Source organism: Hemibagrus wyckioides, linkage group LG12 (genome assembly GCF_019097595.1).
Source record: "Hemibagrus wyckioides isolate EC202008001 linkage group LG12, SWU_Hwy_1.0, whole genome shotgun sequence".
In the NCBI taxonomy this organism is placed as follows: domain Eukaryota; kingdom Metazoa; phylum Chordata; class Actinopteri; order Siluriformes; family Bagridae; genus Hemibagrus; species Hemibagrus wyckioides.
The window spans coordinates 12,653,482-12,666,049 of NC_080721.1; the positions used below are offsets into that span (position 1 = coordinate 12,653,482).

The following is a 12,568-nucleotide window of genomic DNA, read 5'->3' on the forward strand; positions in this document are numbered from 1 at the left end:
TTAGATGAAATGAATTTATTAGAGCCATAAATCCCGTTTATAACTTCCCCACCAACAGATTATTACATGTTTATTACACCCCTATTCACTGAATGAGCTGCTGTTCACATGAGATGGGCAGAACATTTCATTTGTTTGTTCGTTAGCGCAAAAACAGTTTGCCAGATGAACTGAACTCACGATATACGCCATACCCCCGAAAGTTTGTACGCACTGACCGCCACACCCAGATGTGCTCGTTGAACACCCCATTCCAGATTTCTTCCCCCTTCATGGTTATAATCAGCTCCACTCTTCTCATCTGGGAAGGTTTCCATTAGATGTTGGAGTGTGTCTGTGTGGGTTAGTGTTCATTCAAGATCAGACTCTGGTGTAGGGATGGTGGACGAGACTCCAGTTCATCGCAGTAGGGGCTGAGTCAGAGTCAGGGCTCAGATCAGGGTACTCCACCTTCATCACCCTTCCTGTCCTTCATGGAGCTGTGTACACACGGTGCATTGTCCTGCTAGAACAGGTTTTGGGCTTTCTTAGTTCCAGTGAAGAGAATTTGCAGCATAAAGCTACGAGCGAACAAAGACATCCTGTACACTGTGATCTTCCAACGTTTGGGGAAGACACACAGGTGGGTGTGTTGGCCGGGGGGTTTGGGGGAGTGCACTTACTTGGGTAGATAATATTAAAGAGATTTGGTCGAAATAGAAGACTGTAATTGACTGTCTGTCATAAGTGATTCATGTCAGCCGATCTAAGACCATAAAACCAACACAAACTAGCAAAACAACCATAAAACACGCCATTATGACACATATAGACTACACTAAATGCTTTATTTTACGTAGTGTATAACATGCACAGTTGTTTTGGAAAGCATACTATAAATGGATAAAAAGTATGATGCGTCATTCTATAGTAAATAAAATATTGTAAATGTTGGCACATTTCTGTGGTATAAGAGGAAAACGATTTAAAGCATTAAACTCTATTATTGTTATTAGCAGTAGTGTGTGGGACAAATCATTAAAGCGTCCGTCTTTTTGACCAATATCGTTCAAGACTCGACTCATTACAGTACAGAAGGTTAAAATAACTTTTGCGTTAATATTCGATGGATTAAAATGTTAAAATGGAGGCTGCATGTGAGCCTTTTGTCTTCGTTTCTTTTCTCTTCTCTCTTTCTTTTTATCTAACATCTCTTTCTCTTTCTGTCTGACTGGCACTTTAGATACCGAAGTCAGGGTGGGTTTTGGCATGTCTGCTTCTCTCTCTCTCTCTCTCTCTCTCTCTCTCTTTCCCCTCCCTCTTTCCCGCCCCGTGTCTGCTCGCCTGTCTGGAGGAGCCGGTCTTTTGTGTCCTCCTCTGTCTCACACAGAATAGGTTCTCCGTGAGCTCGCCTGCTGACGGACGTTCCTCTGGGTCTGATATCATTACTGTTGTGAAGGCTGATGTGCTGATGGACCGTCACTACGTTCAAACCACACGTATCTTCTGGACACATCTCTGCGTCTCACACGCCGCAGCACACACTCTCAGCCCACATGAGCTCCAGATTAGAACTAGGAGCGGCGCTGAAACTATTACTCCACAGCGTCAGGAGGTCAGGAGGACGTCACGGCACATGGCAGGAAGTCTTTAGTTGCTTCACAAACAATGGAGACACTTTAGGTGTAGAAACATGCTGCTAGCATCACAGTCGGCGTGACGGAGAGGGCTAATTCACTGCCGCATTTCTATCTGGAAGTCTAAGAATTCATTTTCAGGGTTAAAGTTCATCTGAGATGACCCTTTTTCATACTGCTGTATCTTTGCACATTCAGATGATCTAACATTTTCACCAGTTTTTAATTGTTCTTCATTCCTACACTAGCATCAAGTGTGATAGTCTTTATATTAATGAGCTCAGTGTGGTGGTCAGTGTTTTATTCACAAATCACATTTTCTCTAAATGACCAATCACAAATCAGCTTTTCTCCAAACAATCAATCCTCAAATCACCTTTTCATCAAATGACCAATCATCAAATCACCTTTGTAACTAATGACCAATAACAAATCACATTTTCTCTTAATGACCAATCACAAGTCACCTTTTTTTTCAAATGACCAAACACAAATCATACTTTCTTCAAATGACCAATCACAAATTACCTTTTCTCCCAATGACCAATCACAAGTCACCTTTGTAACTAATGACCAATAACAAATCACATTTTCTCCAAATGACCAATCACAAATCAGCTTTTCTCCAAACAATCAATCCTCAAATCACCTTTTCATCAAATGACCAATCATCAAATCACCTTTGTAACTAATGACCAATAACTGATCGCCTTTTCTCAAAATGACCAATCACAAGTCACCTTTTCTTTAAATGACCAATAACTGATCGCCTTTTCTCAAAATGACCAATCACAAGTCACCTTTTCTCCAAATGACCAATCGCTGATCACTAGTTTGTTTTAAAAGTCATCTGTTCCATCCCAAACTGTTTTCCCTCAAACACAAAAGTGTCTTCAGAAAATCTTCTGAAACCCGAATGTTTTGATATGTAAATGATCGTGTCTGTTCAATAAACATGCAAATCGCTCTGCAGATTTCTCGCCACTTCTGAAGTACGTGTTCTCCACTTTTCCCTGAAAAGACTTGGCAGCGCTGCCCGACTCCAGCATTCGGGACACGCCCTTACTCCAACATCCAGAACCTTATGCTCGAGTCCTGTTGCTCCCTTCCTCAGAACTCCTCCTCCTCTCCTCCATTTTCTTTAGCACCACGGTGGCCATGATCTCATCCCATCAACAGGACAAACAGAGCGAATGCGAGCCAACGCTGGCATTACAGAGGCCGGTGGGACGGAGGTGTTGGCTCTGCTCAGCCACCCACACAAAGGCAGGAAGTGGACCTGTAGCAGCGGAGTGGCGCGCTGGAGACGCAGGAAGGGGCAGGGCGGCCGAGTCGCTGCTCACTTCCCTTCTCTTCCATTCCCTTCCCTTCCCTTCCCTTTCTTAATAGACTCGGTGTGCGTCTGTGTGTCTTTGAGGAGTCGCGGCCGAGTGTGCAGCTGGGCAACACGACACAAAGGAGCTGGCACATGGACAAACACCGACAGAGACGAGCACAGACACACAACAGTACACACTCTATCAATACACACACAAATACACTGTCAAACACAGCCTTGGCACTCCTGTGGATGAACTCATAGACCCACTCTCTCTCACACACACACACTGTGTGTCAAACACACAAGCATCGCAGGTATCTCGAAGCACACCTGCACAAGACATGCTCTTGCAGTTGCACGCTGAACACACACACAGACACACACACACACACACACACACACACTTGTTCCACTTGTCAGTACAAACACACAAAGGAACTGGGTGTGTGTGTGTGTGTGTGTGTGGGTTTAGATAGCAGCATGCAGACACACCCAGCGCAGTTCAGAAACCACTGGATTTCACATAAATAATGAACCGGGTTCGAGCCGGAGCAGGTGCGGGCTGAAGGCGATCATGTGAAAAGAAAGCACATGCCTTGCAGGTTAGCGCTCGCGCTAACCCGCTCGCCTCCGAGGGAGCGCGGTTTCCCTGGAGACCTGGAACGTTCCAGAACAGCTCCCGATTAGCATATTTCACATTAGGAAAATTACAGCGGTGTACGCTGAGAGATACGGGCTAACAAACGCTAATAGCGAGAAGCTGGTGAACGCTAGCTCTCTGAGCTCTCGCATGTTCACCGCTGTGACACAACAGTCATGGGGGAAAGGTCGGGGAGCTCGAACCCCAGAAAATCGAGCTAAAGGGAAAAATCATGTCTTTTAGTCGGCTTTCTGGAACGTTCTCTTCAGTGAAAATAATAATGTTAGAAATGAAAAAATTATAGAAATATACACCAAAACCAATGCGATATTCTGAGGTGGTGATGAAATACACGTATAAATGATTATTGTTATGAATTCTTCTGAAATCATTCCTCTATTGGTGGATAACCTGGCTATTTTAAACAGACGAGATGTCTAGGAAAAGAAACATCTCTGAATTATTACAGAAATATTCAGCTCAAGTTCAACATGTTTAGGGCTCCTAAGGACTGAAGAAGCCTCTGAAGGACACTCAGTGATGATATTTTGGTGTGTTAGCCATGATACCGAGTGAAAACACCACCACAAGGTGAGGCACGGTGTGTGATCGAAAGATCAGAGCCGCTAGCTCGCGTATACACACACACAGAAACACACGATGTTTTAATTGTTATCGGTTTAATTGGATGTGAACATGAAAGCAGTGTTTCTTTAAAAGGTTAAAGTCTTCACACACTGTACTCTGACAGGACTGTCACTGGATCTGACCCGGAGCTTCTTCTTCATGTGTTTCGATGTCGTGTGATTTCTGCGCACATGCTAATAGCTAACGGCGACTCGGGTTTCTTGACAGTCGTTTGTTCTGTGTTTTATATATCTGAACCATTTTCACAGCTGGAATTCTGAACGCTAATGTTTCACAACTGCGAGCTTTAAAAGAAAGACTCAAAGCTCAGTTTCCTTTCATCGAAGCCTTAAAGAGTCCGGTTTTCCTCCCAGTGACGGATAATAGCTCCTCTTAAGGCTTTTACACGACGATGTCAGATTGCTCTCTCATGACTAAAGAGTGGGGGATTAGTGCGGAGAAGCCTCCTGGGCATAAACCTGCAGGCTCGGGGACGAGAGACTGACAGACTGACAGGTGAGGAGGAGGATTTAAGAGCACAGAGCTGAGACAGGATTCCTGACGCTCCAGTGCGCGTGGAGTTCGCTTCTCCCCCGGGGACAGACTCTCAACAGACCTGAGACACACACACACACACACACACACACACACACACACACACACACACTGGTTCCAGGGTAAGTGCTTCCTGTGTCCTGACTCTACAGTTCAGTGAATAATAAATGACAGTGGAGGATATCAGATGGACACACTGCTGTCCCTCTCACTCTACTCAAATCCTCTGATTGACATCTTCAGCTCTGGCCCTCATTAATTAATTAATCAATCAATCAATCAATCAATCAATCAATTAATATATTCATTCATTCGTTCTTTTCCCCGTTCCATCATTCTTTCTTTCTTTTGTTTGTTCATTCCTTCCTTCATTCATTCAATTATTCTTTCTTTCTTTCATTCATTAGTATATTCATTCATTCGATCATTCCTTCCATCATTCATTCATACGTTTCTTTTTCATTCAATCACTCATTCTTTTTTTCCTTCATTCATTCACTTGTTCATTCATTCTTTCATCTGTTCATTCATTCATTCACTAATTCCTTCATTCTTTCTTTCATTTTATATTCTTTCATTCATTGATTATTCACTGATTCTTTTGTCCATTCTTTTATTTTTCATTCTTTCATTCATTCCCTGATTCTTTTGTTCATTTGCTCATTCTTTTATTCTTTAGTTAACTCTTTCATTCGTTTATTCACTCCATACAGTCCGAGTTGCTGATATAATCATCAGTGAGGACAGATCTTGCATTAGGATGTCCTCAGGTTTTATAGCCTGTCTAGCCGTCTCAGACTTCCAGACTCCGCTGTTCATTACAAACTAATCAATAAAAAGAACGTTATAAACGCTATATTCCTGCTCGTAAGGAGCTCATAGGATATATAATCACTCATCCTGCAGACGTGTATACATTTTTTTATTAGCACCACTTCCTTCAGCTCTTTCCTCCTTCCTGCTCACTCTCTGTATTGATTATCTGTATATCGATGGAGTCTCAGCCCTCCCTGTGTCTGTTCCTACACTCCTCCTCCTCCTCTTCCTCCATCAGAACCCATCCAAACTGAGTTTTGTTTTTTCAGAGCGGTTCGAGACACAAAGCCGCGCACCGGCTAGCAATTAACACTTCAGTCTAAGTGACTTCCTGTGCAGCTGTGTTGGGTTTAATCGCCTCTTGCTTAGAGATTATCTCCCAAAAGAGAGAGAGAGAGAGAGAGAGAGAGAGAGGAGGAAACAAAAGAATGAATCTGAGGCTAAACACGCGTCCTGTGTTAGCACTGATTGCTGTGACTCAGCAGCATGCTCTGCTCCGTCTAACAGCACCGAAACACAAGGAGTTTTATTTTAGTCTGGTTTTCCTCCAAAAAACGTGACCCACAGAGTGGACAGAACACTGGACAGAGCCCAAAAACAGGTTCAGTGTCAGCGCCTCCAACCGACAGCTCTTACTTATTTATTAATTAATTAATTATTTTTTTGGAGCGTGTGTTAGCAGGTCTGACTTGCACCTTCTACAGTCTAAAAACTACAGGCATCTCAAATACTGTATGTAGTGTGTGAACACGTGTGTGTGTGTTTAAACGTGTAGGTGCGTGAACATGTGTGTGTTTGTGAACATGTGGGTGTGTGTTTAAACAAGTGTGTGTATGTGTGTGAACATGTGTGTGTGTGTGTGTGTGAATGTGTGTGTTTGTGAACATGTGGGTGTGTTTAAACGTGTGTGTGTGAACATGTGAGTTTGTGAACGTGTGTGTGTTTGTGAACATGTGGGTGTGTGTTTAAACAAGTGTGTGTATGTGTGTGAACATGTGTGTGTGTGTGTGTGTGTGTGTGTGTGAATGTGTGTGTTTGTGAACATGTGGGTGTGTGTTTAAACAAGTGTGTGTATGTGTGTGAACATGTGTGTGTGTGTGTGTGTGTGTGTGTGAATGTGTGTGTTTGTGAACATGTGGGTGTGTTTAAACGTGTGTGTGTGAACATGTGAGTTTGTAAACGTGTGTGTGTGTGTCCTCAGATATGGATAGGAAGGACATCATGCTTTTCAAATTTCTCATCTTGATAGAAAGAAATCAAAGCACACGTTTAAAAGAAAATACATTTACACATCAATTACATCAAACTATAAATAACATGAAACAGGCTGGTGTGTCTCTCTCTCACACACACACACACACACACACACAGGAAAAGTCAGTTCACATTCCAGTTTCAGAAATAAAAGAGAATAAAGTTTGCTTTCCCTTTTCTTGTCAGTAGAGGATGTGTTCGGGATTCCGGAAACCTTTCGTTTCAGGAATGTTATCGGCTCATACGGATGTTTCTCCGGGTTTGTGTTCCGGGAGAGCGGATCTTTTCAACATTTGCGAGATTCTTGTGCTTTTTCGCCTTTCTAGCCGCATCGGTGAGTCTCGCTCTAATATTCAGTCCCTCCAGGATTTCAAGGATTGTGGAAATTTACTCAAATCGATGAAATCACAGCCACAGGATTCTTCTAGAACTCCTAGCAGTGACGACACATCTGTCCTAACTTCCTGTAAGAGCTGTGCTCATGTGTGACGTCACATGACAGGTCTCTACCAGAACCTGGGGAGAACCTGTGTCAAGAATCACTGCCTGAACATTTCCATTTGTTTCTGGAGAGACTGATCGGTCAAATGCAGCTGATAAAATGGTACAAGGTGGTAAAAGAAAGAGAAAGAGAGAAAGAGAGAAACAGAGAGAGAGAGAGAGAGAGAGAGGTATCTGATAAGAGGGAAATGGTTTTGGTGTCACGTCACTCTCCCTGTTAGCCTTTGTTTTGTTTTCCCTTTCTTTTTTTCCCCTTTCTCCTTTCATCTCCCTTCCTGTGTGTACAGATAGAGAAGACAGTGTGTTGTGGGCTTCACCTCCAGACAGATCGTCATCCCTCAGGGAACAAAACAAAAAAAAAAAAACCCACCAAACAAACAAGAAAACAAACAAAGCCGGTTGTTCCTGCGGCTGGAATTTACACTTCAAAACAGAGAGGAGGAAAAACACAGGGCTGGAGATGGGAATGATGAAGACATGATGAAGCTCGCTAATGTTACAGTGTCTCAGATCACACAGGGGAGAGGAGGGGAAAGAAACAGACAAAAACGGCTGCAAAAAATAAAATAAAATAAAATAAAATAAAATAAACCATTTGTTTTTTTTCCTGTTAGTCTGGACTCGACTGAGTGGATGGATGCTTTTTTTTTTTTTTTTGGTAATGTTGACCATTCCAACCTAAAAGCTTGCAATTAAAAACTACATAATTAATTAATAATATTAATTAAATATTAATACAGGCAACAGAAGCGATCCGCGGGGGCCAAGCACCGCTCGCTGCTCCCGTATCTAGCGGCTAGTTTCCACAAAAGTCGCAGTTCATATGGAAACAAATGACAAACAAACAAAACACACAGAAAAGAACCACAGATGAATTGAATTTTCATGAATATTAATAAAATTATGGTCAGGAGCTCAGTGCTACACTGTCAAGTGTGTGCTGCGAGCTGATTGGCTGACGGCGGCCATGTTCTTGAAGTCACTCTAAATCATGCTTTTAGAATGAATGTCTAATTCGTTTACGGTCTCAAACATCCGATGCCTATCTGAAGAGTCGAATGAGGAAGACGTCGGGTTAAATGACCCTGCGATGCCGTGGCCCTTTGGCACCGAGAGCTGCTTCTTTTACACAAGGCGTCCTTTTCATTAATCTCCCTTAATGTACTTTTTGAATTTAATCCAGTACATTAAGCAACGCTGACGCACTCCAAATCTTTAAGGCCTCTGATCTGATCTCACTCTCTCTGCAGAAGGCTGACTGGGATACTAGAGAGAGAGAGAGTGAGACAAACAAGAAATGAGAAAGAAAGAAAGAAAGAAAAGAAAGAAAGAAAGAAAGAGAAGAGAGAATGGTCCGTGGATAATAACCTCCCCCGGTCAGAGTCACTCCCTGTCTTTCCCTCTCTTTCTCCCTCTCGGCAGGGACAGTGCGGATGAAAAGGCCAGCGGAGCCGGACTCCGACTGCGGCTCCATTAAACACACGCTCGGTTCCCGCGTATAAATATTGATGCCTTGGTGAAGCTGCGGGCTACGCTCGTCCTTTTCTCTCTCTCTCACACACACACACACACACACTGCAGGGATGAAATGAAAGACAAGAATGAACAGAGCGGTAAGCCAGCTGTGAAGATTCCTGTGTGATGCTCCTGTGTGTTTGTGTGTGGGAGAGAGAGAGAGATAGGGAGAGATAAAGAGAGACAGAGAGAGATAGATAAAGAGAGAGAGAAAGAGAGAGACAGAGATAGAAAAAGAGAGACAGAGAGAGAGAGAGAGAGAGAGAGAGACAGAGAATAAGCATGTGCTGCTTACAGACCATTAAATATAACACAATGTCACTATCTATCTGTATCTGTAGTCGGGTTGAAACCTGAAGTGGGCGTGGTCTAAACAGGAAGAGGTTTTGTTTTTTATATTCCATTTGAAACTCTGATGTAGAAACATCATCATGATGTGAAATCTGCCCCTGAAAACAATCACTCAGACATGTGGGCGGGGCTGGGGTTTTGAGCAGGTAGTTCCTCAGGCTGAAGGAACCGAGGCTGTAAATACATCACACAGTAGCTCCATGCCGCGGTTAACGGACGCTGTTAACAGCTAACGGCTAAGCGCTCGCTCACGCTGTGCGACTTTTTTCTGTTTTTGTCATGCAGGATCCCACACCTCTGTTCACGTGTATCATCTTCAGTTCCATGGAGTATGAGACACACACACACACACACACGATTTAAGATAAATATCTTAAACACAATAAAACATCCTTAGTGACACAGTTCAGTGAGATTAGCGCTCGGTACGTTACCGCCATAAAATTAACACAACATTAAAACATTATAAACCCCTTCACCACCAGCCAACCATGAGGGTGTCCCCAAGTCAAAAAGGGGGTGGGGCTTAAACGTAATTTGCATATAGAGCTTGGTCACTGTCAGGAGAACAATATTGCTAGGCAACAGGGAAGTGTTTAAAGCTAGCTATTAAAACAAGCGCAAAGTTTTTACAAATTCTTGAGAAAAATGAATGTTAGTGCTAACGACCAAGCAAATGTCTACATGTTCTGAGAAACATGACTAGCGTCACAGCTATTAGAAACTATGGGCGTAGTTTATCTCTCAAAACTGTGACCCAATTTAAAACTAGCAGGTTTTTCCTGCTTAGCATAAAATACTGATTTTTTTTTTTTGCTTTTTAGCATTAGCTAAACTAGCCAGCTAGCTAATCATAACTCTAACCGATGAAGTCGTTTAGTAGCTCAGTTTAGTTTAGCTTAACATCATGCCTCCAGCAGCTAATAGTATATCTCGTGAACGAGCTTGCTAGCACTAGCAGGCTACACGGTTAGTGTGTATTACGTTTTATAAGAAAGACAGCTGAATGTTTACAAACAAGACCATTAGAGAGCTAGCTGATGTGAAGGCGACTGCTGTGCTAAAGTCATGCGAAGTTTGTGATTGGACGATGAGCTTCAGCTCCGCCCCTTATTGACTCAGAGGCAACACCTGACATGCCAAAAATTAGCTGTAAACAAGCTTCTATAAGAACACCAGGCAAATATTTACAAACAAGAAGTAAAACACTGTCTCACACACACACACACACTCTTTCCTGTCTAGTTCAAGCAGCAGCAGAGTGAGCAGGACTCCGGGGGTTCTGGGCTCTGGAACTTTCCCGAGGTGGGCGTGTCCATGCACTGAGCGATGAACATGTGCAGGTCTGAAACATGAGGAGCCTCCTGGGCTTGTTGCTATGGAAACACACACATACAAAAACATATAATCCATACACCGGGGGTGATGTCACAACTAACAACTGTGTGATCCCTCACTGACGCCCTGCCTCATTCCCTCACTTCCTGTCTGCCTCACTCACTCACTGCACTCTCCTAATCCCTCCCTCACTCATCCACTTACCCACTGCACTCTATTTAGCCCTCGCTCATTTAGTGCCTCACTCATTGTCTGCCTCATCACTCACACCTCTCACTCACTGCCTCATTCCTTCCCTCACTCACTGCATCAATCACTCTATGCCTTTACTCCTCACTCATTCGGTGCCTCACTCACTGCCTACCTCACTCACTCCCTTCACTCACTGCCTCATTCCTTCCCAGCATCACTCACTCCCTTTACTCACTGCCTCATTCCCTCCCTGTCTCATTCTTACCATGCCTCACTCCCTCACTGCCTCATTCTTACCCTGCCTCACTCCCTTGCTGCCTCATTCTTACCCTGCCTCACTATCTCACTCCCTCATTGCCTCATTCCATCCCTGCCTCTTTCACTTATGCACTCACTGCCTAATTCATTCAGAGCATGGCCTCAATTCTCCCTCATTCAGTGTCTGCCTCGTATACTGTCTGCCTCACTCACTCATTACTTGCCTCAATCACTAACTATTTGCCTCACTCCCTCACTCAGTGCCTCACATCCTCTCTTACTTACTCACTATCTTCCTCACTCCCTCACTCAGTGCCTCACATCCTTCCTAACTCACTCGCTACCTGCCTCACTCCCTCACTATCTACCTCAATCCCTTGCTACCTGCCTCACTCCATCACTATCTACCTCACTCCCTCGCTACATGCCTCACTCCATCACTACCTGTCTCACATCCTTCCTTACTAACATATTACCTGCCTCATTCAATCACTCAGTGCCTCATATCCTTCCTCACTGCCTCACTCCCCTGTTCTGACAGCATGCACTTTTTTTTTTTTACAGAAGACATAAATTCAGTTGTATGAAAGGATAATATTATTAATAATAAAAATAACATTCCCCCCTCTCTCTCTTTCTCTCTCTGCCCCTTATCCCCATCTCCCTCCGTCCTCCTCTGACTCACGGTGATGGTGTCGTAGGCGCCGGTGATGAGGGCGATGAAGAGCGACAGCACCATGTAGATGAAGAGCGAGATGAAGGTGTAGAGGTAGAGCTGACTGAAGAGCCACACCAACGTGCTGCTGCGCTCCACTTCCGAGAACGTGGAGAACATGTCGTCTCCGTTTATCAAAGAGAACAGACACTCCGACACCGTGGAGAGGGAACGGAACTGATACACACACGCACACACACACACACAGGAAAGGAGTGTGAAATCAGTGTAATACGGTTGTTTGTCAGGTTGTACAGAGTGTGTGTGTTTCTTTAGCAATGGTATTAGTTGTACAGTTTGTGTGTGTGTGTGTGTATGCACAAGTGTTTGTGTCACTTTAGCCAGTCTGAGAGTGTGTTTGTTACTTTATTGTTGTAGTGTAGGTGTGTTGTGTGTGCATCTGTTTGTTGCTTAAGCATGGATCGTGTGTGTGTGTGTGTTTTACGTTATTATTGCATAGGTGTGTTGTGGTGTGTGTGTGTGTATTTGTGTTATTTTAGTATTGTACAGAGTGTATATGTGTTACAAAGTGTATGTGTGTATGGTTTTTACTTTAGAATGTTAGTGTCTATGTGTGTTCATGTGTGTATTACTTTAGTGCAATATATTTGTGTGTGTGTGTCTGTGTGTGATTTTACAACGTTTCTGAGTGCATGTGTGTTACTTTAGCACAGCTGGATGCTATGCGTGTTCATGTGTTTCTGTGTGTACAGTGTGTGTGTGTGTGTACTTTAGCATGGTAGGGTCCCAGGACGATCCAGCCGCAGAAGCAGTAGCCCATATAGATGGCTGCAGCGCAGCAGCAGAAGCGGATGACGTTTGGAAACGCAGCTCTCAGGGTCACGATCAGGATCTATACACACACACAC

General features: G+C 43.7%; 1 protein-coding gene across 1 annotated transcript in view; it reads right to left on the reverse strand.

Moving 5' to 3' along the window:
• Nucleotides 1-5,249: 5,249 nt before the first annotated feature.
• The window catches only part of mcoln1b (mucolipin TRP cation channel 1b), a 14,219-nt gene continuing 6,900 nt past the window's right edge, over nt 5,250-12,568 (reverse strand). The window contains exons 11-13 of the mRNA XM_058404830.1: nt 12,430-12,552; nt 11,670-11,876; nt 5,250-10,572 (exon numbers count right to left, since the gene is read on the reverse strand). Of these exons, the coding sequence (XP_058260813.1) occupies nt 10,438-10,572; nt 11,670-11,876; nt 12,430-12,552 (465 nt within the window). The 3' untranslated portion in view covers nt 5,250-10,437. The remainder of the gene's footprint in view (nt 10,573-11,669; nt 11,877-12,429; nt 12,553-12,568) is intronic.